This window comes from Mus musculus, chromosome 19 (assembly GCF_000001635.26).
Source record: "Mus musculus strain C57BL/6J chromosome 19, GRCm38.p6 C57BL/6J".
Taxonomy (NCBI): domain Eukaryota; kingdom Metazoa; phylum Chordata; class Mammalia; order Rodentia; family Muridae; genus Mus; species Mus musculus.
The window spans coordinates 43,753,011-43,776,222 of NC_000085.6; the positions used below are offsets into that span (position 1 = coordinate 43,753,011).

Below are 23,212 nucleotides of genomic sequence, written 5' to 3' on the forward strand. Positions count from 1 at the left end.
CCCCCTCGCGCTAGGTTGGCCACTGCGCGTGCACGCACGACTCCCTGGGAGGCTGCCGGGCACGGGCGTCGGGGACGCGCCTCCTCCGTCGCTCGCGCGGCCGCGGGGACTCAGTGGAAACCGAAGGCGAGCGAGGGAGGAACGCGGGAAGCATGAAGAAAGGGGCTTCTTGCGAGCGGAAACAGGCGTGGATATCGTCGGGGAAGGCGGGTGCGGAAGGTGGCGGGGCAGGGGGGCGGTCGGCCGGTGGACCCCGGGGTGGGTCCCGGCTTGCCAGGCTTTCCCGCGGTCGAGTTTCTCAGTGCTCCGGAGTCCCGGGCAGTCACGCAGTCCCTCAGCTGCTCCTGGATCCCCGCCAGTCTCGCAAGTGCCCTCAGCGTCCCGCCGCCCCTAGGGCCACAAGAGGGCACCATACCACCTCCCTGTCTCTGTGGTAGATAATAAAAGTGTGGTGACAGCTCTACAACCTAGAGCTGCCACCGAGGGTGGCGAGTGGGATCCGTTCCCACAGCCATTGCGTAACAGATGACTGGTTGCTTCCTGCGGGAGATATGCCTATTAATATGTCAAGACAAATAACTTTTATGAAGGATAAATATCCCTAAACAAAACAGCAAAAGGGGCAATGCTCTGTATTTTGCAAATCTCTTTTAATATCTCACTTGATGGAAGGTAGTTGGATTCTCATACCTGTCTCAGCGTGTTTAAGTGTTCTAAAGCTGCAGTCCGCTCCCAAGAGGCAAATACAGACACAGACTCCCCAAAGCCATCTGGAGTCTCTAACTTTGAGCACTACTGCTTCAAATGTCTTTTTTGATCCCTACTTTTTGCTTTTTGCTCAGGCTCCTGTTGCAACAGTTTGTAGACATTCCCATACTTTTGTATGGAGCTCCTGATACTCCTTCAGCATCTTCAGCCCCACTGGTGGGGCTGTTACCAGATTTGTGGAGTTACTGTATTGTTGTTTACGACCATTGGTTAATGTTTGAATCCTAATCTATGGGACTGATAGTCTTTTATTAAATCAATGACTATTGCAACTTATTAGGAGGTGACAGATTTTTGTTTGTTTCTCCAAGTAATCTTTCATCATAAAAGCAATATCAGGTAGAAGAAGTCAAGCAATATAGAAAGGTAAAAATAATTCCAAATTCATTGCCCAGGAGTAACCACTATTAGAATGTGGTGACTGTTCTCGCAGAGATCAATACATGAAGCATGAATTAAACACTTTAAAAGTGTGTTGGTAATTATTGTGTGGGGGTGGGTACATGTGCCATAGTAAGTGTGTGGAGGTCTGAGGACAGCTTTGTCGAGTTAATTCTCTCCTTCCAACTTTAAATACATTCAGGGAATGAGCTCAGGTTGTCAGACTTGCACAGTAAGTAGCTTTACCCATTGAGCCATTTTCTAGGCTCCAACATTTAAAACTGATAACTAAAAGTGAGTTATATGGGCTGAAGAGATGGCTCAGCGGTTAAGAGCACTGACTGCTCTTCAATTGAACCTGAGTTCAATTCCCAGCAACTACATGGTGGCTCACAACCATCAGTAATGGGATCTGATGCCCTCTTCTAGTGTGGGTCTGAAGACAGCTGCAGTGTATTCATATAAATAAAAATTAAATAAATCTTTTTTAAAAATGAGTTATACATTTAACTTGCAGGAAAACCCCAAAGCTGCTAACACCACACTTTTTATTATCAACATATGAATCTGTAATTCAGATTTTACTGTATATTTGACTTGTTAGCATGGTAGGACCGACCTTTGCTTTCTGAGAGGTGACTATAAAGAATCCTTATAATGACCTTATTAAGGAACTTCACGTCAACTATAACGACCAGATGTTTATCTCATAAATAAGAGGTGAAACTAGGGGTTTAGTGAGAAATATATAAACTCAAGTTATTGGAGTTCAAAAGAAGTAGATAAAAGTTTCTACTTTGGGAGGAAAAAAAAAAAACGTGGAAATGTGACTTGGTATGGTCCTTGGAAAAGTTTAGCATTCGAAGATTAAACTAGAAGGGTTTTGTCAACTGAGATAGTATAATCATTGGCAAAAATGGAGACTGAAGGGAATGAGTCATAAAGAGGAAACCCTGTATCTTAATGGGTTTGAATGCTTAGTATGAGAGCCTTTATGTAAGTTATCTCAGTGTTCAGTACCCTGAGGTAGGAACTGAAGCCCACTCTTGTTTTATAGAAAATGTAAGTAACTTGTCTGGGATCACACAGGGAATAAAGTAGTGGGACCAGGGTTTGAAATCCAATTCTCGTTTTTTATAACGCCTGGCATTGAGAAACACTCTGAGAGTCTGAGCTGGGATACACGGGGATGAGGTCTCTGTGTTAGGGAGATTAGTGTCCCATTTACTGTGTAGTAAAGATGGTTTCAGTTTGGTTTCTTATGTGTGTGTCTGTATATCTATTTCATGGTCTAGAGATGTCAATTTTAATGAATGACATTTTACCACATAGATGGGCCTTAGTGCATCAATTTATTATTCTATTGCACATGTGAATTCAGGCAGCAAAATTATGAAGTATTTATGGGAGATTTGTATTAATTGCTAGTTCCTTCAAGAATGTCTGTTCATATATTTTAGGAGCAGGAAATGGATTTCTTATGGAAGTGTGTGTAGATTCGGTGGAGTCCGCTGTGAATGCAGAAAGAGGAGGTAAGGAAAACTAGATGATACATGATGGCTGGCAACCTTTTGAGAGTCTGAAAATGAATCCTATGAACTGACCTCAAAAGCTTTGCACGTGGGAGGCTACAGCAGAAGTGCCACTATGAGTTCCATGTGAGTTATTGAGACTCCATTAAAAAAATTTAAAAAGCCTTGTCATCTCTCCAATAGCAACAGTCCTTTCAGAAACAACTAACTAGAAAACCTACTGAAGAGCTTGGTGTGGTGGTGCGTGCTTACAGTCCCAGCATGGTCTAATCTGTCTAATCTCCCCATTCCCCAAGCAGGCCACATTTCAAGTCAAGTGTCTATAATCCTGCTAACTCATTAACATGATTATTTTATTGCACTTGACACAAATTTAAAAGTTTGAAAGAGTTTAAAGATCTCTTAGGGGTCTGAGCATAAGAGTTTAGTTTGGCTCCCAGTTTGAAGCACTGAAGGCATGGCAGCAGAGCGTGGTGAGACAGCTGTGTCTGTGTCTTACATTGTGTCTGTAGTCAGGAAACAGAAATGGATGCTGGTGCTCAGTTGGCTTCCTCTCTGTTTTTGGTTTGGAACTCCAGCCTATGAAATAGTGCTACCCACATACAATGTGAATCTTTACTTCTCAGTGAAACTTCTCTGGAAACTCCCTCAAAGATGCACTCAAGAGATGTGTCTACTAGGGGAATCCTAGTCTAGTCAAATATGTGTTTTAATCTATCATAGTTATTTTATTTATTGGTGCTTATAATGTCCTATCTTTGGCTTGTGAGAGCCTTGTTGCTGAGACCTTTTAATACAATCCCAGTAGTCTGAAAGTTCCTTCCCTATCACCATTCCCTTCATCTCAAAATTACCTTGATAGATACTCCAAAGTAACTGGTTTGCTTTTTAAAGCTCTGAGGAATGAGGAATGTTTTGAAACCTTGATGTTACTTTCTACTCTTTTCTCCTAATACTGCCTTTATTCCCTGTCCACAGCAACTCTTTAATATTTTTAAAATTAATTTATTATTATTATTATTATTATTTTGGTTTTTCAAGACAGGGTTTCTCTCTATAGCCCTGGCTGTCCTGGAACTCACTCTGTAGACCAGGCTGGCCTTGAACTCAGAAATCTGCCTGCCTCTGCCTCCCAAGTGCTAGGATTAAAGGCGTGTACCATAACTGCCCGGCTTACTTTTTATTCTTTAATCCCTTTCTACAGTCTAGACTTCATCCCCCTCCCAGTCTCCCCCCCATCCCATCCCTCCTCCCCTCCCCCTCTCCTGTCTCCAAGAGTATGTCCCCACCCCTACCCCACTAGACCTCCCCGCTCCCTGGGGCCTCAAATCTCTTGAGGGTTAGGTACATCTTCTTTCACTGAGGCTAGACCAGGAAGTCCTCTTCTGTATATGTGTTGGGGGCCTCATATCAACTGTTGTATGCTGCCTGGTTGGTGGCTCAGTGTCTGAGAGATCTCTGAGGTCCAGGTCAGTTGAGACTGCTGGTCTTCCCCTGGAGCCACCTCCTCCTCAGCTTCTTCCAGCTTTTCTCCAATTCAACCACAGGGGTCCCCAGCTTCTGTCCATTTGTTGGATGCTAGTATATGCATCTGACTCTTTCAGCTGCTTGTTGGGTCTCTCAAAGGGATACCATGCTAGGCTCCTGCCTATAAACACACCATAGCATCAGTAATAGTGTCAGGCCTTGGATCCTTCCCTTGAGATGGATCCCAATTTGGCCCTGTCGCTGGACCTTCTTTCTCTCATGCTCTTCTCCATTTTTGTCCCTGCAGTTCCTTCAGACAGGAACAATTCTGTGTCAGAGCTTTTGACTGTGGTGGCAACCCCATCCCTCCACTTAATGCCCTATCTTAACGCTGGAGGAATTTGTAGAGTCCACCTCTAGTACTCTAAGTTCCCCCTCCCCACTGTAGAGCACTTCATCCAAGGTCCCTCCCTTTGAGTCCTGAGAGTCTTTCACCTCCCAGGTCTCCAGTACTTTCTAGAGGGTCCTAGCTCCCAAAGTTACCTGTTTCCATTCTTTGTGCTGGCCCTCAGGGCTTCAGTCCTGTCTTCCCCTGACCTCCCCCACCCATACCTGATCATGTTCCCCTCTTCCTGTCCCTTTCCCCTTTCCCACCCAGGTCTCTCTCTTTTTCTGCCCCACCCCCACCCCCCCACCCCCCGCAACTGCTTTCTTCTCCTTGCCAACTGGGATTGAGGCATCCTCACTTGGGTCCTTCAGCTTAACCTTTTTGAGTCCTGTGGGATGTGTGCTGGGTGTTCTGTACTTTTTTTGCTAATATCCATTTATTAGTGAGTACATAGCATGCATGTCCTTTTGGGTCTGAGTTACCTCACTCAGGATATTTTCTAGTTCCATCCCTTTCCCAGAAAAACTCATGATGTCCTCATTCTTAATAGCTGAGTAGTATTTCATTGTGTAAATGAACCATATTTTCTGTATCCATTCTTCCATTGTGGGACATCTGGGTTGTTTCCAGCTTCTGGCTATCTCAAATAAGGCCCCTGTAAACATAACATGTGCCCCTGTGGCATGGTGGGGCATCTTTTGGGTGTATGCCCAAGAGTGGTATAGCTGAATCATCAGGTAGATCTATTTCCAATTTTCTGAGGAACCTCCAGATTGATTTCCAGAGTGGTTGTACCAGTGTGCAGTCCCACTAGCAATGGAGAGATGCAAATTTTAAGAGAACTGGCTTAACTTTTTTTTTTAGATTATTTTATTTATTATATGTAAGTACACTGTAGCTGTCTTCAGACACTCCAGAAGAGGGAGTCAGATCTTGTTACAGATGGTTGTGAGCCACCATGTGGTTGCTGGGATCTGAACTCAGGACCTTTGGAAGAGCAGTTGGGTGCTCTTACCTGCTGAGCCACCTCACCAGCCGAGAACTGGCTTAACTTGAATTAACTCTTAATTTGGCCATCAGTAACACAATGACTGTTGTAGCATACAGTCGAGGTTTAAGTTCTCACATTCTTCTCATATTTAAATAAACCATTTGTTTTAAAAAAAGTGTGTTTCTCACAGGTGCTGGTCGGATTGAACTGTGCTCTGGTCTACTGGAGGGAGGAACCACACCCAGTATGGGTAAGTATCTCCCCCACCACCACCACCAAGTTTCTCATACACAGCTTGGGACAACTGATAATTTATATGTTATGTTAAGTATATGATGAGTATGATACGGATTAGAAATGCTTATGGTTGTAAATAACATCATCAAAAGATTTATTTATTTATTTATTTATTTATTTATTTCGGTTTTCAAGACAGGGTTTCTCTGTGTAGCCCTGGCTGTCCTGGAACTCACTCTGCAGACCAGGCCGGCCTCGAACTCAGAAATCCGCCTACCTCTGCCTCTCAAGTGCTGTGATTAAAGGCGTACACCACCATTGCCCATCAAAAGTTTTAATCAAACATATTTTTGTCCTCAAACATCAAAAAAAAAAATTGAAAGTTAGTTTTTGTTGTATCAACTGACAAGTGTGTTCAAGTTCATTGTCTTCAGCCTTTCTTCCTTGCTCTTTGTCTGCCATTGACTTTCCTTCACCTTCTACCATAAACACTTCTTTTTCTCGTTGGCCTGCACTGCATCTGACATTGCTTGGTCCCAGAGACTTCCGTCACGCAAGAAGAAAATGAAGCAAAGACAGATACACATACTCAGACATACAGAGAGGCTGGGCTGGGCTGGGCTGGGCTGGGCTGGGCTGGGCTGGGCTGGATTCCACTCACTGTGATGGAGTGGTACCACCTGTGCAGCAACCTGGAGCCTCAGCACCGGTGGAGGAGTTATCTAGTCCCAGAGTGAGGTCTTAGTCCTTGGCTGCAGTCGCTAGTGTTGGCACACACTGGCTAGATCAGAGGCATGGTTTGCCATGCCCCAGGCAGAGGGAGTTTTTCACGGTTGCCGTGGGTCTGATACAGTTCACTCAGGGCCTCATCCATTCTTTACGCATTCACTCAGGCTTTCCTCCATTCTCCACAGGCCGCCTTCCCTTTAGATCATCATTCTCCAGTTTCTTCTCTCAACTCTTTTTCCCTTGGAAATTATACATAAGAATAACCATATATGACCAATAATATCTTAATAACTTCCCCAGACATTTTATCTCAGAGTTGAACTTTAGTCTGCTTCTGTTCTTAAAGGTGTTCTTCAAGTAGTAAAACAGAGTGTTCAGATCCCAGTGTTTGTGATGATCCGCCCACGCGGAGGCGACTTCTTATACTCCGACCGTGAAGTTGAGGTGATGAAGGCTGACATTCGCCTTGCCAAGCTTTATGGTGCCGATGGTTTGGTGTTTGGGGCATTGACTGAAGATGGACACATTGACAAAGAGCTATGCTTGTCTCTTGTAGGTAAGACTTTATATCTGAGGTGTAAAACACATACACACACAAACACATGCACACACGTTCCTGATACAGAAAAAAAATCTCAAAATTGATTTTTTCAGTCATACCTTCAGTCATATTTAACCTAACCTTCTTGAAAAGAAGTTGTTTAGGTGGTTTTCTGGTAAAGTGTACATGTGGCAAAGCCATCTCAACACTCCTTTGTGCCGTAGATGAAATACTACTCGTACAGAGTTTAAGAGAAACTTATATTGATTATATTAACCACTGCACCAAAGCTTAAGAAGTTATTGTAGTGATGAGGGGATAGGACAGATGCAAACTACCTACATTACGAGGCCAAAGTTCTTCTTGAAGATGCTCAGAGCGGTAATAGATGTAATGTTGCCTTTATGGTTTGTGTAAGTTTTGTCTGGTGGCCCTAAGGTGTAGATAGCTATATTTTATATAAAGTCAGAGCTGAGTGGAAAGATAGGGCTTAAGAGTTTATAAAGCTGCCACCGCTGCCATTTTGTTGTTATTTTAGTTCACTGTCTTAGCAGAAGATAGTATAGAAGTTTTAGCCCGAAAGGAGAATTCTGCATTTAGTAATCAGCCTCTTCGTGTTGTTGGATGACTTTCTTCTCTTTCAGCTCTTTGCCGCCCTCTGCCGGTCACTTTCCACAGAGGTGAGTTACTTCTAGTCTGTAGATTTGTTAAATGGTGTCAAATTTTACCAGATGGCACAACCTTTCTAATGAACACTGTTCTATGATGTTTCAGTGATACTAGTTAGTATCTTAGTTCTTGGGAAGAAAAATGATAGACGTAGAGATGGTGTGCAGTGTCTAGGAAACATAAAAGCCCCATCGTGAAGTCTTGTTAAGGAGGCAGTGGGAGCATGCACCCAAGAAGAAAGTAAGCATCGCCGGAAGGGCGTGTGTCCAACAGTCCTGAGGTTCATTTCTTAGTGATTGTCTTAGATCCTACACAGCCCTCGATGGAATAAACCTCCATGGCCACTGAAATGAAATGTACTGCCTGGCTTATGCCGGACAAAACCACTCGGAGATCTAGCAGGGAGGTCATCTTTATCAAATAGACTCTTTGTGGGAGAAGAAGCAGATATGAGAAAAGACCCGACGTTTTTATGAAGAGATCGATGCTAACAGTGGTAGTTCTGATGTGCTTTGGCTAAATCTTACTAAGCCTTGGCAAAGTGGAGGGACGAGTGACACTTGTGTTTAGAAGGCTCTACCATTGCTCATGAGAAGAAAGAAATCTTTAGTCAAAACATTGATATACTCGAGAAAGTGTTCAATGTTTTTATTCTTTTAAATAGACTTAGAGTGAATTGCCAACATATGTCTCCATTTATTGAAATTAAGATAAAATATTTGTTACCTTTTGAAATGTATGACACTACCAGAAACTATTGTCTTGATTTGTTATTATCAATGCTTCTTATAAAATGGCAATAACTAAAAGATGTCAGCATCTTGAGGCCAGGCACACCAAAAAATTTTCAAAAATGAAAAACATTTTTAAATTAAAGAACATTATCTGAACAAAATAGTTTAAATTTTGTTATGCTTAGTTTTTTAAGATTTATACATTTATGTGTATGAGTGCTCTGTCTGCATTTACATCTGTATACCAGAAGAGGGCATCAGATTCCATCATAGATGGTGATGAGCCACCATGTAGTTGGCTGGGAATTGAACTCAGGACCTCTAGAACAGCAGCTAGTGCTCTTAACTGCTGAGCCAGCACATTTTCTTGTTTAAGCTTCCTGGGCCACTTTCCTAGTGTGCTGAAGAGAGGAGTCCTTGAAAACCTCTTGCCCCATCCTCCTGAGTATTGCAGTTACAAGCTTGTGCCCCCATGCCTGATTTGAGAGGGGACATATCATAGTAATGTAATTGAAACCTCATGTAGTCTGTTGGAAACAGCCAGCCTTACACTGTGGTCTTGCATATATCAGGTAAATGATTAAGTACAAACTATTACTCAGTAAATGTGGTTGTGAGGCTGGGTTTCTCCCAAGACAGGTGAGCATAATGACTCATCTTATACAGTGCAGTGTGTCTGGAGTCTTTTCCAGATGTCACCATTAGCCTGCCACATAAACAGCTTGTCTAAATGCTACCTGTATACATTAATACTTCTTTACAATACATTTTTAAGTAAGTTTATTTCAAAGAGAAATGTTTATGATTACTGACAGTTTAAAACCTGTCACTTCTTATCTGCATCTAAGTAAATACACCTATTGAAATATGTGCTGATAAAACAACCATGTATAATTACCACTGGCGTGTAGACTTCTATAATGGCCAACTCTGACTCTTAGAAAATAAAGAGAACCCTTAAGAATAAATAAATAAATAAATAAATAAACGAACAAATAAACCAAAAAGCTCTTAAAGCAGGCATGGTGACACACGTCCTTAATCCTGGAGCCCTAAATTAGGTAGAGGCAGATGGATCTCTGAGTTTGAGGCCAGGCTGGTCTACATAGTGAGCTCCAGGCTAATTATAGCTACATGTGACACCCTGACTCAAAAAGAAAAGAAAGGAGAAACTCTGATTTGTAGCATTTTCTGCTTTCTGTGGTTTAAGTGCTTTTCCTTGACTAATTTCACATGCCAGCCTGACCTAAAAAATTATGAATATCTCATAATTGTCTATTGTTAGCCAATATAAATCTAGCATATTATTATTGTAATATATTTTATAAAAGTGTGTTTTATATAAACATACATATTCTACATTTTGGAAACTATTGAATTAGATGATGTTTCTGTTCAAATTCAAATCAGTTTTACTTATTTTAGCCTTTGATATGGTTCATGATCCAATGGCAGCTCTGGAGACCCTCCTAACCTTAGGATTTGAACGCGTCCTGACCAGTGGATGCGACAGCTCAGCACTGGAAGGACTGCCTCTAATAAAGCAACTCATAGACCAGGTACAGCCCCTTTTTCTTTACTTCTTAAGATGGTTGTGGTTGTAGCCGGGTGTGGTGGCGCACGCCTTTAATCCCAGCACTCGGGAGGCAGAGGCAGGCGGATTTCTGAGTTCGAGGCCAGCCTGGTCTACAAAGTGAGTTCCAGGATAGCCAGAGCTATACAGAGAAACCCTGTCTTGGAAAAAAAAAAAAAAGATGGTTGTGGTTATACTAGACTATCTGTTATCCAACTAGCTTATAAAAATTAGTATTACTAACTATGATTGTGGAAGAAAAGCAGAGCCAATGATACACTTATATAATTTTTATTTATTGATTTATTGCATGAGTGTTTTAAATAACCAAGGCACTTCAGATCAAGTTATAGACAGCAAATCTTACCTTTTCTCTGTCATTAGTATTGTCTAGTTTTACAGCACATCTGTTTATTGTCAACCCAAGCATATGCAGGGAAACCCCTGTAAAATTTATAGTTGTCATCTGAACATATATCCTAAAACTTAGGTTCTTTCACATGTTTCTCACCTATCACTATAGAAGGCAATGTTGTCTCCTAATTCTCTGAGTGAACTAGATTTGTAAAGTGGTCAGAGATTGCCTTTTAAAAACAATCCTTTTACATTTGTTTGTGTGTGTTTCTGTGTGTGTGTGTATGTGAGAGAGAGAGAGAGAGAGAGAGAGAGAGAGAGAGAGAGAGAGAGAGAGAAAGCATGCACATGTGCTTGACATAGCATGTGTGTGGAGGTCAGAGGACAGTTTGCAGAATTGTTTCTCTGTTCACCATGTAGGTTTAGGAATTAAACTCAGACTGTCCGATTTAGCAGCAAATACATATTTATATGTTTGTATGTCATCTATCTTCCTTTAATACGTAAGTTCCACTCAAGTAGGAACTCACTCTTGTTCACCATGGCAAAGAGATGGATTTTTGTCTCTTGTTTAGTTCCTGAGGCATATAAAAAGCAACAGAAGAATGCATGTATGACTCTGTATATTCCTGTGTCTGTGTGTTAGCAAAGAAATGTAACTCAAGGAGATGCTTAGAATTCGGGGCTGACATGTGATTTTTATAGGAGATGCTTAGAATTCGGGGCTTACATGTGATTTTTATAGGAGATGCTTAGAATTCGGGGCTTACGTGTGATTTTTAGGTGAGGAGGACGCTTGAGAAGGGCAACTGTGGGAATAATGATGTTCTGGAATGATAAATGGACTATTGATTGAGTGGATAGGCAATATAATAATTTTATGATTTGTCCCTATCTTCCAAAATTATCAGAAATTAGATTAATTCTTATAGTCTCAGTTAATGAACTTACGGCTTTGTTTTGTTGGTATTTAGTGAGGCAAGACTTAGTGATTTCCCACCATCCCACTTCCCCCATTAATTGTAAATATACAATTATATTATATTGTCTTTTCTGCTAAAATCTTTCTTAGATGCAACTATTTTCACTCTACTAGATACCACAAACTCAAAATTTCTGTGAAATTTTTAATAAGATTTTTCTTAAGGTCACCACCTTAAATAAAATGTATTTTCCCACTTATTCTTTGTTTTTATAACACTATACTTTTTTGGCTTGGTTTAGTTTTTTAAGACAGGGTTTCTCTATGTAGCCCTAGCTGTCCTAGATAGAACTCACTCTGTTGACCAGGCTGGTCTTGAACTCAGAGATCTGCCTACCTTTGCCGCCCAAGTGTTGGGATTAAAGGTGTGAGCCAACACTACCTGGCTAACATTATACAGTTTAAAAGAAATACGATAAAAATCTTTCTGGAAAAAAATTATCATGCTGAACATCTTTTTTGCTCAATACCCTTTCTTGAGAGAGACAGAGAGAGAAAAGAGCTATTAAAAAGTTAAACAGCAGTAACTTAAATTTTTCAATATATTTATTAATCTCTGTTCAGTAAAAGATACTAAAATTTACTTTTCCCCCTCCTTTTCAGGCAAAAGGCAGGATTGTGGTAATGCCAGGTATTTATATCTCTGTTTTTTCGTATAACCCTGAAATAAAGTTTTGGAAAAGTAAATGAGTCAAGAAACCAAAGGAGAAAATGTTAGAACGTGGCACTTGGAGATAAACATATATAGGCTGATTAATGTGTTTGACGCTGAGGTGTTTGCCAGGATTTAAAAGAAGACTGTTCTAACAGATGTCGGCGCAAATGGGGACAAATAAGGAATTTCTCCACGTTTGCCTTCTCACTGGGTAGCATATGACTTTGGATGTTTGTCTCAGTGAAGCAAAGCACGCTCAGTGCTGCTGTCCCTTGACAGAGCCAAGTACAGACAACATGCCTGAATAAATGAGCTGTCTGTCAGTCAGTCATACACTTGTATCAACATGCTAGGTTATAAATCACAGATCAAAAGACAACTTCATGATAAGTTCAAAAGAAAGTAGGGCTAGAAGGAACATATCTCAACATTAAAAGGCTATCTATGACAAACCTGCGTTTAAAAATGCTCAAAGAATTTCCACTAAAACAGTTCAGACTCAGTAGATTTAAATAGTTTCCATAATAGCACAGAGCATTTTAAAGTTAGTGTAGGAAAGCCCAGGATTCTAACCTAAGACTGACTTGTCGGCCTGTGCTCTTTTGTTATGTTGTATTATTTTATTATTATTTTATTTTAGACAGGGTCTTGTTATGTAGTCCAGGCTGGCCAAACTTGAGATCATTCCGCTCCAGCCTCAGGTGCCGAGATTAGAGACACCCGCTGCTATGCTCTTTCCACTTCTTAAGGGCTTGGCAATATGGCTATAGCACCACCAGCAGCCAGCACAGAAAGCCAAGTTAAGAAATCTTGAGAACTGTACTTAAAACATAGCTTGAAGTACAAAGTGCATAACTAATATCATCTTAAAATGTCTTCAGTGTCAGAGTATTTCATATTTATAATTATTGGTATCGGTTCAGACTATGACTGTTACGAATATATTAAAGATCATCGAGATGAATGTCATTTTAAAGTACTTAACTATGTGGCTTAAATAAAGTAAAATTAGATTCTTCCGTGGCATGAAACAAAAGGTTACTCTGAGGATGAACAAGCTGTATATAGTTTGCTTATTCATTTCCAGTACAGTCAATGCGCGCTTCAACCCTGAACCAGAGCGAAGCGCTGCAGGTTCTCTGCTGAGCATACGTTTCTGATGCCTGTGTAGCCTTTTCCTCGAGCCCAGCTTCACCTTCCCGTGTGCTTGCCTTGGCCGCAGGTGAGGGAAAGTGCTGAGCGCTGGACGGGCTTCCTTGTCCAAAAAGGTTTTCTTAAATCCAGAGATAGCAATGCGCAGCACTGGGACAGAAAGCAGTGAGTAAGCGAGACCTCACTGTAAGCTCCGTGTCCTTAAAGTTTCCCAGTGTCTGTAGCACGGGTCTTGTTTCCTTCTTCCTTTTTTTGCATGTATTTTTAATTAATATTTCTAAGCAAACTACACTGACTCAGGATTTATATGACAGACTCTCCAGTGGGTCTGTCAAGTATACGAAATTTGCCATTCTTTACAAAATCGTTTTAAAGCTACAGAACAGTGGTTCTCACATATTTTTTTTGTCTCAAAATCTTCCTAATATCCTTGGAATCATGCTATTCTGTTCAATGTGCAAAGACGCTATTGATTATCTATTGCATCCACCCCTTCTTCCTGATTGGTCACCGCTGTCCTGATTCTTGTTTTGGTTTTTGTTTAGCATGTCTGTGGATTTTTTTTCACACTTCCATCACACGGCTTTTTATTTATCACATAGTTTGAAATTTGTGTCTGTATACAGTAAGGCAAAGACTACAAATAAGTTTGTAATAGCATGCACTGCTGGCCATGTTATAAATAGCTATAAAACAGACAGCAGTAGAGTATCCTTCCAGTTGTTAGACTCCTTCAAGACCACATAAAGGACTCTTGATAGAAGAACATCATGACCAATGACAAGGACCAGCTTGATTCGGAACTATGTAAATAGGAAAGCAGATCAGTACAATTTTAAGTCTTGTGGTTTCTTTAAAAGTTAAAGATTCAAACCTCCATTGGTAGGTCTTGTTTTTCTGGTCCCATTTTAGCTTAGAGATAGTAATTTTTGAATCAGAAAAAAAAATTAGAGTGAAGAGTTTATGTAGAATAAGGATTTATCTATATTTAAATTTTTGTGATATTCTATTTAATATATTGTTTTTCTTCATAACAGGAGGTGGAATAACAGATAAAAATCTGCAAAGGATCCTTGAGGGTTCCGGTGCTACAGAATTCCACTGCTCTGCCCGATCTTCCAGAGACTCAGGAATGAAGTTTCGGTACAAATACATCCTTTATTTATATATAAGAGAGGATGATATTAATCTTTTCCTGCTTAAATAAGGAAACCTTAGCTAATGCCATTATTAAATAATGAAAGACTGTGATTAGTAAGTATTATGATTTGGTTTTCAATTGAAAAATATTCCTAAAATGATTGTTGTTCTGCCAGAAATAAGCAGTAACTTTAGAATATAAGTAAAGCTTTATATAGTCTTTGCTTGGTCTTGCTAGCCCTCTCCACTGTTAAGGCTATATCTAGTTTGTAAGAGAGAGGCTGTTAATTCAATGAGAATGATTTCCTAATTAAAGCATTGCTGAACTTAAGCACTAAATGGATTAATTCAGAAGGAAGTATGCAGTGAGTCAGATGCTCACGTGTACATATTCTGTGTGCCTTTACAGAGTTAATCATTGATCTGAGGCGGCCTCAGCACGGTCTTTATCTCTCCTGTTGTAAATAGTCTTCTCTTACCTTTGCTCTCTACTGGAGTTGTTTTGAAACTTTATCATCATTAAGGGCTTTAATCTACTGTGTGGTTTGTTTTTTCAATATCATAAAGGGTTCCTACAACTTAACTTGAATCATCATCTCATTTACTAGTTGAGGGGGTGCAATATAAAAGAAGGAAGACCCTTAGTGTGTACATTTTCAGTTATAAAATCCAGTCTCTTACCTCGTAGATTTAGCTACCAGACTTTTCAAGTAATTAATTAATAGAAATTGTGGACTATGGTAGTGCAGCATCCTTGACCTTCCCTTACTCTGAGCCATGAATTAATGAGTCTAGAGATGGAAGTGCCAGTAGGAGGTTGTATTTGACAAATGATTGATTAACTCTCCGTCCTTTGTTATTCCTATTTCAGAAATTCCTCTGTCGCAATGGGAGCTTCGCTTGCTCATTCAGAATATTCTCTAAAGGTAACAGATGTGACAAAAGTAAGGACTTTGAATGCAATTGCAAAGGACGTCCTAGTTTAGTTAAACTTGTCGGAGAGACATGGGCATCAACAGTGTGAAGGGAGAAGTTGGACTGACAATACCTGACGAAGCTCTAACCTTTCACATGGCCATAGATGTTTGTAAGAAGAAAAAGACATTGGAACAGCAATGCAATTACTTTCTTTAGTAGTCATTGGTGTCTGTCATCATGGATAAATTTAGTCTGTACTTCTTACAAGAAGAGAGGCGTAGTCATTCTCAGTGGGCTTAACTGATGAACTGGCAAAGTTCAGCTGCAAAGTATGAAATCAGAGTTTGTTTCAGGGTCAATTTAGTGCCACTTTTTTGCCTTTTGGTTTTGTAAAATAAAAATTCTCATTCTATTGTGTTATAGTCTCAGGTTCTTTCACGTAACCTCCTCAGTAGCTTACTGTGAAGGAAGGTTGTTTTGTTTTCTACGTCTTTTACTTTTTCTTTCTGTCATGTACTCCCTGGGCTTGTTACTCGGCAGATTGAAAAGTTACAGTAAAATGGTATAGCATAAAAGTTCCCAGACTTCTCTTACCTTTCTCTCTCTTACATTTATGACATCAAAGTTGAGGCAAGGGCATAGTGTGTCTTCTAGTGTGGAATTCTAGACTTCTCTGGCTCTTCCAATAGCTGCAATGAGAAATGGTGCTAACAACATAGGAGCCAAAAATCTATATATCTGAAGGGAGGGCAGGACTTGAGGTGCTGGGTGACCTAGTGATGGCCACAGCTAAAGGTGCCGTGGACTGGACTCAGTTGGTCCCTCAACCCTCAGGGAAACAGGGTCCCGGTATTCAGGTGAGCAAGGAGTCAGCAAAAAGTGACAAACTGACAAAGAGAGAGTGCTGTATCTGAATGTCATTTTTCAAAGCAAGCATCAGACTTATAATAACAGAAGAAAATAAAGAAGTTAGGTGACACATCAGCTGAGGTACATTGAGGTTACCCGATGCTTAATGACTCTTTACACAAAACAGAAGAATACATCCATGAAGACTGGCAGGAACTAGGCAATGTAACAACTGAGACAAAATCAGCTCTATCTAAAATCAGCTATTCACAGGAGCCAGGGGAAAGGGCTAATACACTCAGGTACGATACTAGTTTATTGTTAAACCCACCACCAGCAGTCCCTTAGTAAATAATTATGTTATTCCTCTTGACCTAGTGAAAAACACACACCACGGAAGTTCTGTTCTGCTAACCTTTTCATGAATGTCTCTTTCAATACTGGAGGCAGTTTGCCCGAATGAGTAACATTCTTATGAAATTCCAAGCTCAGGGTCTGCTCAAGGACTGCCTAGGATATTGGTGAAGGCCAGGAAGCAAGTTCAACCTAATTTAGGTATTTGTCAAAACATTCCTTGGAGGCACCTATAATAAAACAATACTGAAAGAGAGCACACAGAGCCATTCACCAACTAAAGCAAGGACAAGTTTGGAGCATTCGTGTCATGGGATGGCAAGGCTCCAGGAGACTAAGTTTCCATGAAACTTTTGGCCTCAGGACTGTGTCCAAGATTTTGGGCCTGCCACTCAGTTTTTACTGGAGTGGGTGTGGCATAAAGGCAAACCAGAGCTCAAAAAGAAAGTACATCCAACAGTGATAATCTGGAAGAGAACGTTATACTGGGGCCAGATACAATGGGATATGCCTCTAGGTCACACTGCTAGAGAAGCTGAGGCAGGAGGATGGCTTGAGCAGGAATTCAGGGCTGCAGTATACTATGTCAATCAGTTGTCTACATTAACTTTGACATCAATACAATAACCTCTGGGGATCAGATGACCACTAGGTTGTCTAAAGAGTCAAGGTCAGAAAGTTATATTACTTGAAGGATAATATAGCAATCATGGTAAGTGATAAAGGTATTTAAATTGTTAAATCCCCAGACCTGGAAAAGCAGGATTTAAAAGTTTCTAGAGCCATCCAGTAATCCAGCACTTAGGGGACTGAGGTAGGAGGATTTGAGACTAGCTCAGGCTACAAACTAACCTTGTCTCAAAAAAAAATCAAATAGCAGGCTTGAGTGACAGCAGCAGTTTAGAGTACTGGGTGCTCTTCATAAAGAGCCAGGTTCAATTCCCAGCAACCACATGATGGCTTCCAACCATCTGTAACTAAAATTCCAGGATATTCAAGGCCTTCCTCTGACCTCTGTGGGACTTACATGCAGGGAAAACACCTGTACACAAAACAAAATACACACAAAAAAGCCAAAACAAGTGTCTAGACTCTGTATCATATATACTTGCAAGGAAGTGTAATTTAGTGTTTTGGCCCTCTCCAATGCTTGGACAGTCTAATCCTCCATAAATAAGAATTGTCATCTAAACAAATTAACAAAGACTATAAGAGGTGATGTGAATTCCTTGAGATTTAATAACAAACTCAGGTTGTTTAAAAGACCAAACATCCATCTGGCTCCTCACCTTCCAGGTCAAGTTGTCATCTTTAAGGTACTTTGGTTTGTGGATTTTGTACAAAGGACAGTACTCGTGGGCAAGCAGACATACTGGGGATCGTTTCTTACCTCGCAATGTAATCAGAAGAAAGCTAACTATTTGAGTCTTAACTTCCTCATTCCTAAATCAGGAAGGAATAAAAACTAAACTATAGTTTCTGGCTAAATGATATATTAAAACACCAGGCACGTAAGAAATACTTATTATTTATTCTTTTCTCCCATGTTAGTATAGAGAGGCATAGAGTTTTGAAGCCACTTATTTTATATACTCTACTGTATGAGTATAAAAAATAAAGAAAGACAATCCTTTCCTTAATTTTTCCACAGTTTAGTCCTGTTTTAAAATACATTTTGCCATGGCTATTGTGTTTTGTCACAGCAGTAGAAAAGTAATTAATACAGTAGGGTTCTAAGACAATTGACTGGGAAATCGTGTTTAAGATAGTCTCCACAAATGATTCTGGAAAAACTGGATATCCACGTGTAAAAGACTGCAGCTAATCTTGTACAAAAATAAAAGGAAAATCCTAAACCTAAAGATAAGACCAAGAGCAAAACTGTTTAGAAGAAAGAAATAAGTCTGTAACCATAGGCTAGGCAAAGAGCCCAGCTAACGTAAAAAAGGAATAAACTGGACTTTATCTAAATCAAAAACTGAAGCTTCAATGGGTCACATCAGTAAACTAGAAGGGCAAGTGGACACAATGGGAGAAAAATCTTTACAATCAAGTCTGATAGTTTATAACGGCTAGAATATATAAAGAACACTGAAAACTCAACTATGAAAAGCCACCTAATTTTAAAAGAGCCAATGATTTAAATAGACGTTTCTAGACGAAAGTTACAAATGGTTACCATCTTTAGTCACTAGGGAACCACAAGTCAAAACCACAATAACTTCCCCTTTTTATACACACAAGGATGACTGTACACCCAGTGCTGAAAAGATGTGGGGTAGCTAGAACCTTCATGCGCTGATAATGGTGATGTAAACAGACTGGGAACTCTTCAGAGTATTAAACACAAAGGTGCAGTATGACTCAGCAATTATACCCACAAAGCACCTTAAGTATATGAGTGCCTACACACAAACGATACATGGATGTCTTGGTACTATCATTTATCCTTTAGAGAATAATCGTTTTGCTGCTCCTAATAAAGAGTTAAGGATGATCTGTGTTAAAATCTCCAGGTAAAATGTTGACAGGGAGCTAAAATTTCTACATAATATTAAAGTGTTGTTTTATAGATTTATTAGTTATTAGAATGGGAACTTGACCTTATATTTTATCATCTGGTTATAAACCACCTTAGCCCTTCAACCAAATGTAAGTTACAAATAGTGCGACCATGGGAGGAACAATTTATTTATTTATTTATTTATTTATTTATTTATTTTTGCAAAGATTGACAAATACCTGAATTGAACTCAGGAAGACCTTCTGAAGGACAGGATTTGAAGAGTTAAACACCTGATCACCATTCTAACAATGAATGTAGTGAATGGACATTAGCCAAACAAAACTGAATTATGCACCCCACTATTTTATACAAGTATGCATACCAACGAAGTAAAAGTGAATTGCAACATTAGCTAGTAGGACGAGAGCCATCTCATTTTAAAAGGGTTTTTCAGTGTTTAGCCCTTCAAAGCACCAGATCTTGGAAACTAAAATGCTGATACTCTACCAGCTCAATAAAATGACCTTTGAACCTCTTCTCTGGTCCTGGTCTCTCAGCCTCCGGCCTGGAATCTGTGGGGGAAGCCTTAACAAACAATGGGAAAGAGGATAACAGGACAGCCACTTTGTTCCCCAGTGTTAGCTGCTTCTGGAAACAGGGAAGAAGCTCGAAGTTAGACACGAGGTTTACTTATTTCTTGGGGTGGGGAAGTGTATTTCATTCTGTTTTAGGGGGCGATAGAAATGATTCCCAAATTCATTGTGATGGTGGTTATTATATAACTCAGAAAAATAATGTTCTCACAAGGTGGTTAAATTGTATGTTTCAATAAAGTTAATTTTTACAAATATGTGAAGAAGAAGGTTTTCGTTTTATTGGATTGGTCTAGAACATTTCATTGTAAAATACAAAAAAGTGATAGTTAGGACCTGCCTGAGAAGTCGTGTGTGTAAAAACATCAGTGAACATAACATTGATTCTCTTCCTCCAGTTGGTATCTCTCAATAGCATGGTTTTGCTAAAACACATAAAAAAAAATACCCAGTCCATCCTTTTCCTTGGAATCATTAAGTTTTATCCCTGTTTAATATCACAGATAGTTGAACCCAGGAACTCTCTCATGCCAGGTACACACATGCTCCATCACTGAGCCCTGTACTCATCTGCTTTGTGTGTGGGCTTTATCATTTTCCTCATTTTTTAGATATGACATTTTTTTCTTTGACAATTTCACACACGTATATAACACGCCTGGTTACGTCCCTTCCCTGATCTCCTTCCCACTCTTGTTAACGCTCACACATGTATAGACCTTACACTCTTGTCTTTGTGTTGTCTTGCAACTCACTTTGAGTCTAACCAGGAATATCTGTGTGACCATAAGTTTCAAACGATCTGTTGGAGCTTTGGTGGGCTCACTTTGTGTGTATGCAACTGAAGAAACTGTCTGTCTTTATTATCCACACAGTTGTTCATCGGGAAGGATGCTCTTGTGAATTCTTCCTCTATGTCAGGATTGACAGTGACAGGCCCGGCTTTGTGAAGGCCCAGCCGAATCAGCTTCAGTTGCTGTGAGATAATTGTAATGGCTGTGTGATACCCAGAAGATAGCATTCCCAGGCTTCTCCCCATCATCTCGATCTTACAGTCTTTCTGCTTTCTCTACTGTGATGTTCCTGGAGGCTTAGAAAAGGTGATATAAAATTCCTATTTAGTTCTCAACCATCACTTAATACCTAACGCCTCGAGCAGCCACGAGGCTGCATCGTGCAATTCATTGCAAAGAAAAGGTTCTCTGATTAAAACTGTGCAAAATATCGGTCTAAGTATATAAACAAAATATTTAGAAGTCAGTTTGGTGGCATTTCATGTTAGCTAAACAACTGTAGTTAAGTGTCCTCCAAAGGCCTAAAAGTTCGTCAGCTGTGGCTTTTTTCACTGGATTTGCAATACCAGGCTTGAATTCCCCCTCCTGTGGAATGGGCCTCAAGTCAAAGCAGAGAAGTTAGTTACTGGTCTGGCAGCTGTGCAGGTTTTGTACCTGGCGAGTTGGTATTATACTTCATAGGCTTCACAGATAAATAGGATCATTGACGCCCCCTCCCCCTTTTTTTGCCCTCACAGCAGCCTACATAGCACCTTTCAAGAGTGTTTAGGTTGTAAAAACTCTTTAAGTTGACCAAATAGGGCCTTGCATCTAACAATCCTCCTAGCTAAGCCCCCCTCTCCCCAACCCCCCGGAGCAGTGACAACACCAAGCCTATATCACCGAGTCTGCCAGGAACCACTTTTAAATAACACAAGTGGTGAATGCATTGCACGCCTAACTTATACAACATTCCATTTCAATGTTTCCGTCTCTGAAGCTGTCCTTGGATCACGACTTCCCACCCCCACCCCCCTGCTCCGTAACATTGTCAGCCATATAACTTCATTTTCCTTGCCTATAGGAGACCCCACATGACCCAAGCCAGACAGTCAGAATCCCTCATTTGTTTGTTTCTATTCATTGGCCCAGAGATAGGAGCACAGCACAGATACAATCCTACCAAAGATGTTTTTCTGGAACTATCAGAAAGGATCCTCCCTCCCCAGTGCCTTGCCCCATAAGATTATTGACCACCAGACCATAAGTTTGTGGTTATCTTTACTAATTAGGTTACTAAGTTTCCCTCCTTTCATTGGCTGATGAGAACAACAGAGGCAAATGTGCAGCATTTGTGTAGATGGAAGCAGAGTGAGTTTTGCACAATTAGCTTGTCTCCTGTTGAATCTTTTCTATCTTTTCCATTTGTATTTTTGTTATATTTTAGGTATTTTTAAAAAAACATTTTGCCAGGCGTGGTGGTGTACGTCTTTAATCCCAGCACTTGGGAGGCAGAGGCAGGTGGATTTCTGAGTTCGAGGCCAGCCTGGTCTACAGAGTGAGTTCCAGGACAGCCAGGGCTATACAGAGAAACCCTGTCTCGAAAAACAAAACAAAACACCCAAAAAACCAAAAACCAAAAGACCAAAAACCAAAAAACCATTTTAAGTCCTCTTCTGGTATGAAAATAGTTTGTTCCCATATTATCCTGAGTCTGTACTAGAACACAACCCTTGCTCCTTTCCACGAAGTATCAGTGACTTAGAGCAGGCTGTCCTCCGCACAGGCTCAAGGATGGGTCTCATTAAGGACCTCCGTCCTCACTCCCCAGTGAGGGTTTGACTGAGGAACTTGTATCATTTGAGAGGCCAGAAAGTTTGCTTCTACTTTTGGAAGTCCTCCTGAAAACAGTCCTTTCTTGATGAATGTATATTATATCTAGAGATGAGTCCTGCCTGAAGCTATTAAGGTAATCTTGCATCTAGTTAAGAATTAAACTAACATGTCAAAAAACAAAAATCAGAGAGTGATGGAATAGAGCCTCTGGAATGAATTGTGTGAACTGTAGGGTTTTTTTTGGGGGGGGGGGGTTAGTTATATAAACCAACAAATATTTTCATCCAAGGACCTTTGCAAGGGTCCTAAACAAATGCAAAATTGAACCAGCTCCCAGACTAGCAGTTGCTAAGGGTTAAGAAAGTTAGAGCTACACAATGTACCAACAATTTGCGAGAGATAACCTATCTTTGGAAGTGCAATCTTTCTAGTAAGATAAGTCTCCTGGTTAGACTGAGTTCAAAGGCCTCCGAAGTTTGTTGGAACTTGCTGAATCTGCACTGAGTCTGAGTCTGCTTCTCGGGGAAGGCACTTTATACTTGAGATTTCTCAGAGCCTGTTGTTTCTGCGAGGATAGGACACTGCCCCGTAGGTCGTCGTGTTTACTCGTTTTTGTAACCGATTTCTCAAGGGTCGCATCACAAGATAGGAGGTGATAGTCCTTCCTGTCTCTAGAGGCCACAGAGAGTCTCTTAAGTAATGCTGACACAACGCAGTTGTCTCTCATGTCAAAGTCATGGTTTGGAGAACAGCATTCGCTCGTTCAGCACAAATTCGCATGCCTGCCTTGGTTGCCCGTGGCACTTCAGATGCAACCTCCGTAGTAAAAGATTTTAAAATGAAATTATAGAGTTTAAGGTATTGTAGGATATTTGATTATGGTTCATAGAAAACCTAATTGTTAGCAAAACATAAAAGCCTTGACCATGAAATTTGAGGCTAGTCTAGTCAATACAGTGAGACCTTGTCTCAAGAAAAATTATACAATTTTTGCTAGTAATGTACTTAGTGCTAGTAAAATTAAATGTTTCTCCATGATATTACAGCCCAAAGTGACCTCTCTATATGTAATTTATGTCAGATAAATTTT

At 40.4% G+C, this 23,212-nt stretch overlaps 1 protein-coding gene across 2 annotated transcripts; it reads left to right on the forward strand.

Moving 5' to 3' along the window:
* The first annotated feature begins 12 nt into the window (after nucleotides 1–12).
* Nucleotides 13–15,628, forward strand: Cutc (cutC copper transporter). 2 transcript variants are annotated; one of them, NM_001113562.1, is made up of 9 exons: nucleotides 13–210; nucleotides 2,610–2,681; nucleotides 5,718–5,777; nucleotides 6,840–7,049; nucleotides 7,679–7,714; nucleotides 9,863–9,996; nucleotides 11,950–11,977; nucleotides 14,191–14,296; nucleotides 15,165–15,628. In NM_001113562.1, the coding sequence occupies exons 1-9, from the start codon at nucleotides 153–155 to the stop codon at nucleotides 15,277–15,279; spliced, it is 819 nt and encodes a 272-aa protein (NP_001107034.1). In that variant the 5' UTR covers nucleotides 13–152; the 3' UTR covers nucleotides 15,280–15,628. The 2 variants fall into 2 exon arrangements, with proteins under 2 accessions (NP_001107034.1, NP_079806.2); NM_025530.3 differs by having other exon boundaries at nucleotides 9,893–9,996.
* Nucleotides 15,629–23,212: the final 7,584 nt, after the last annotated feature.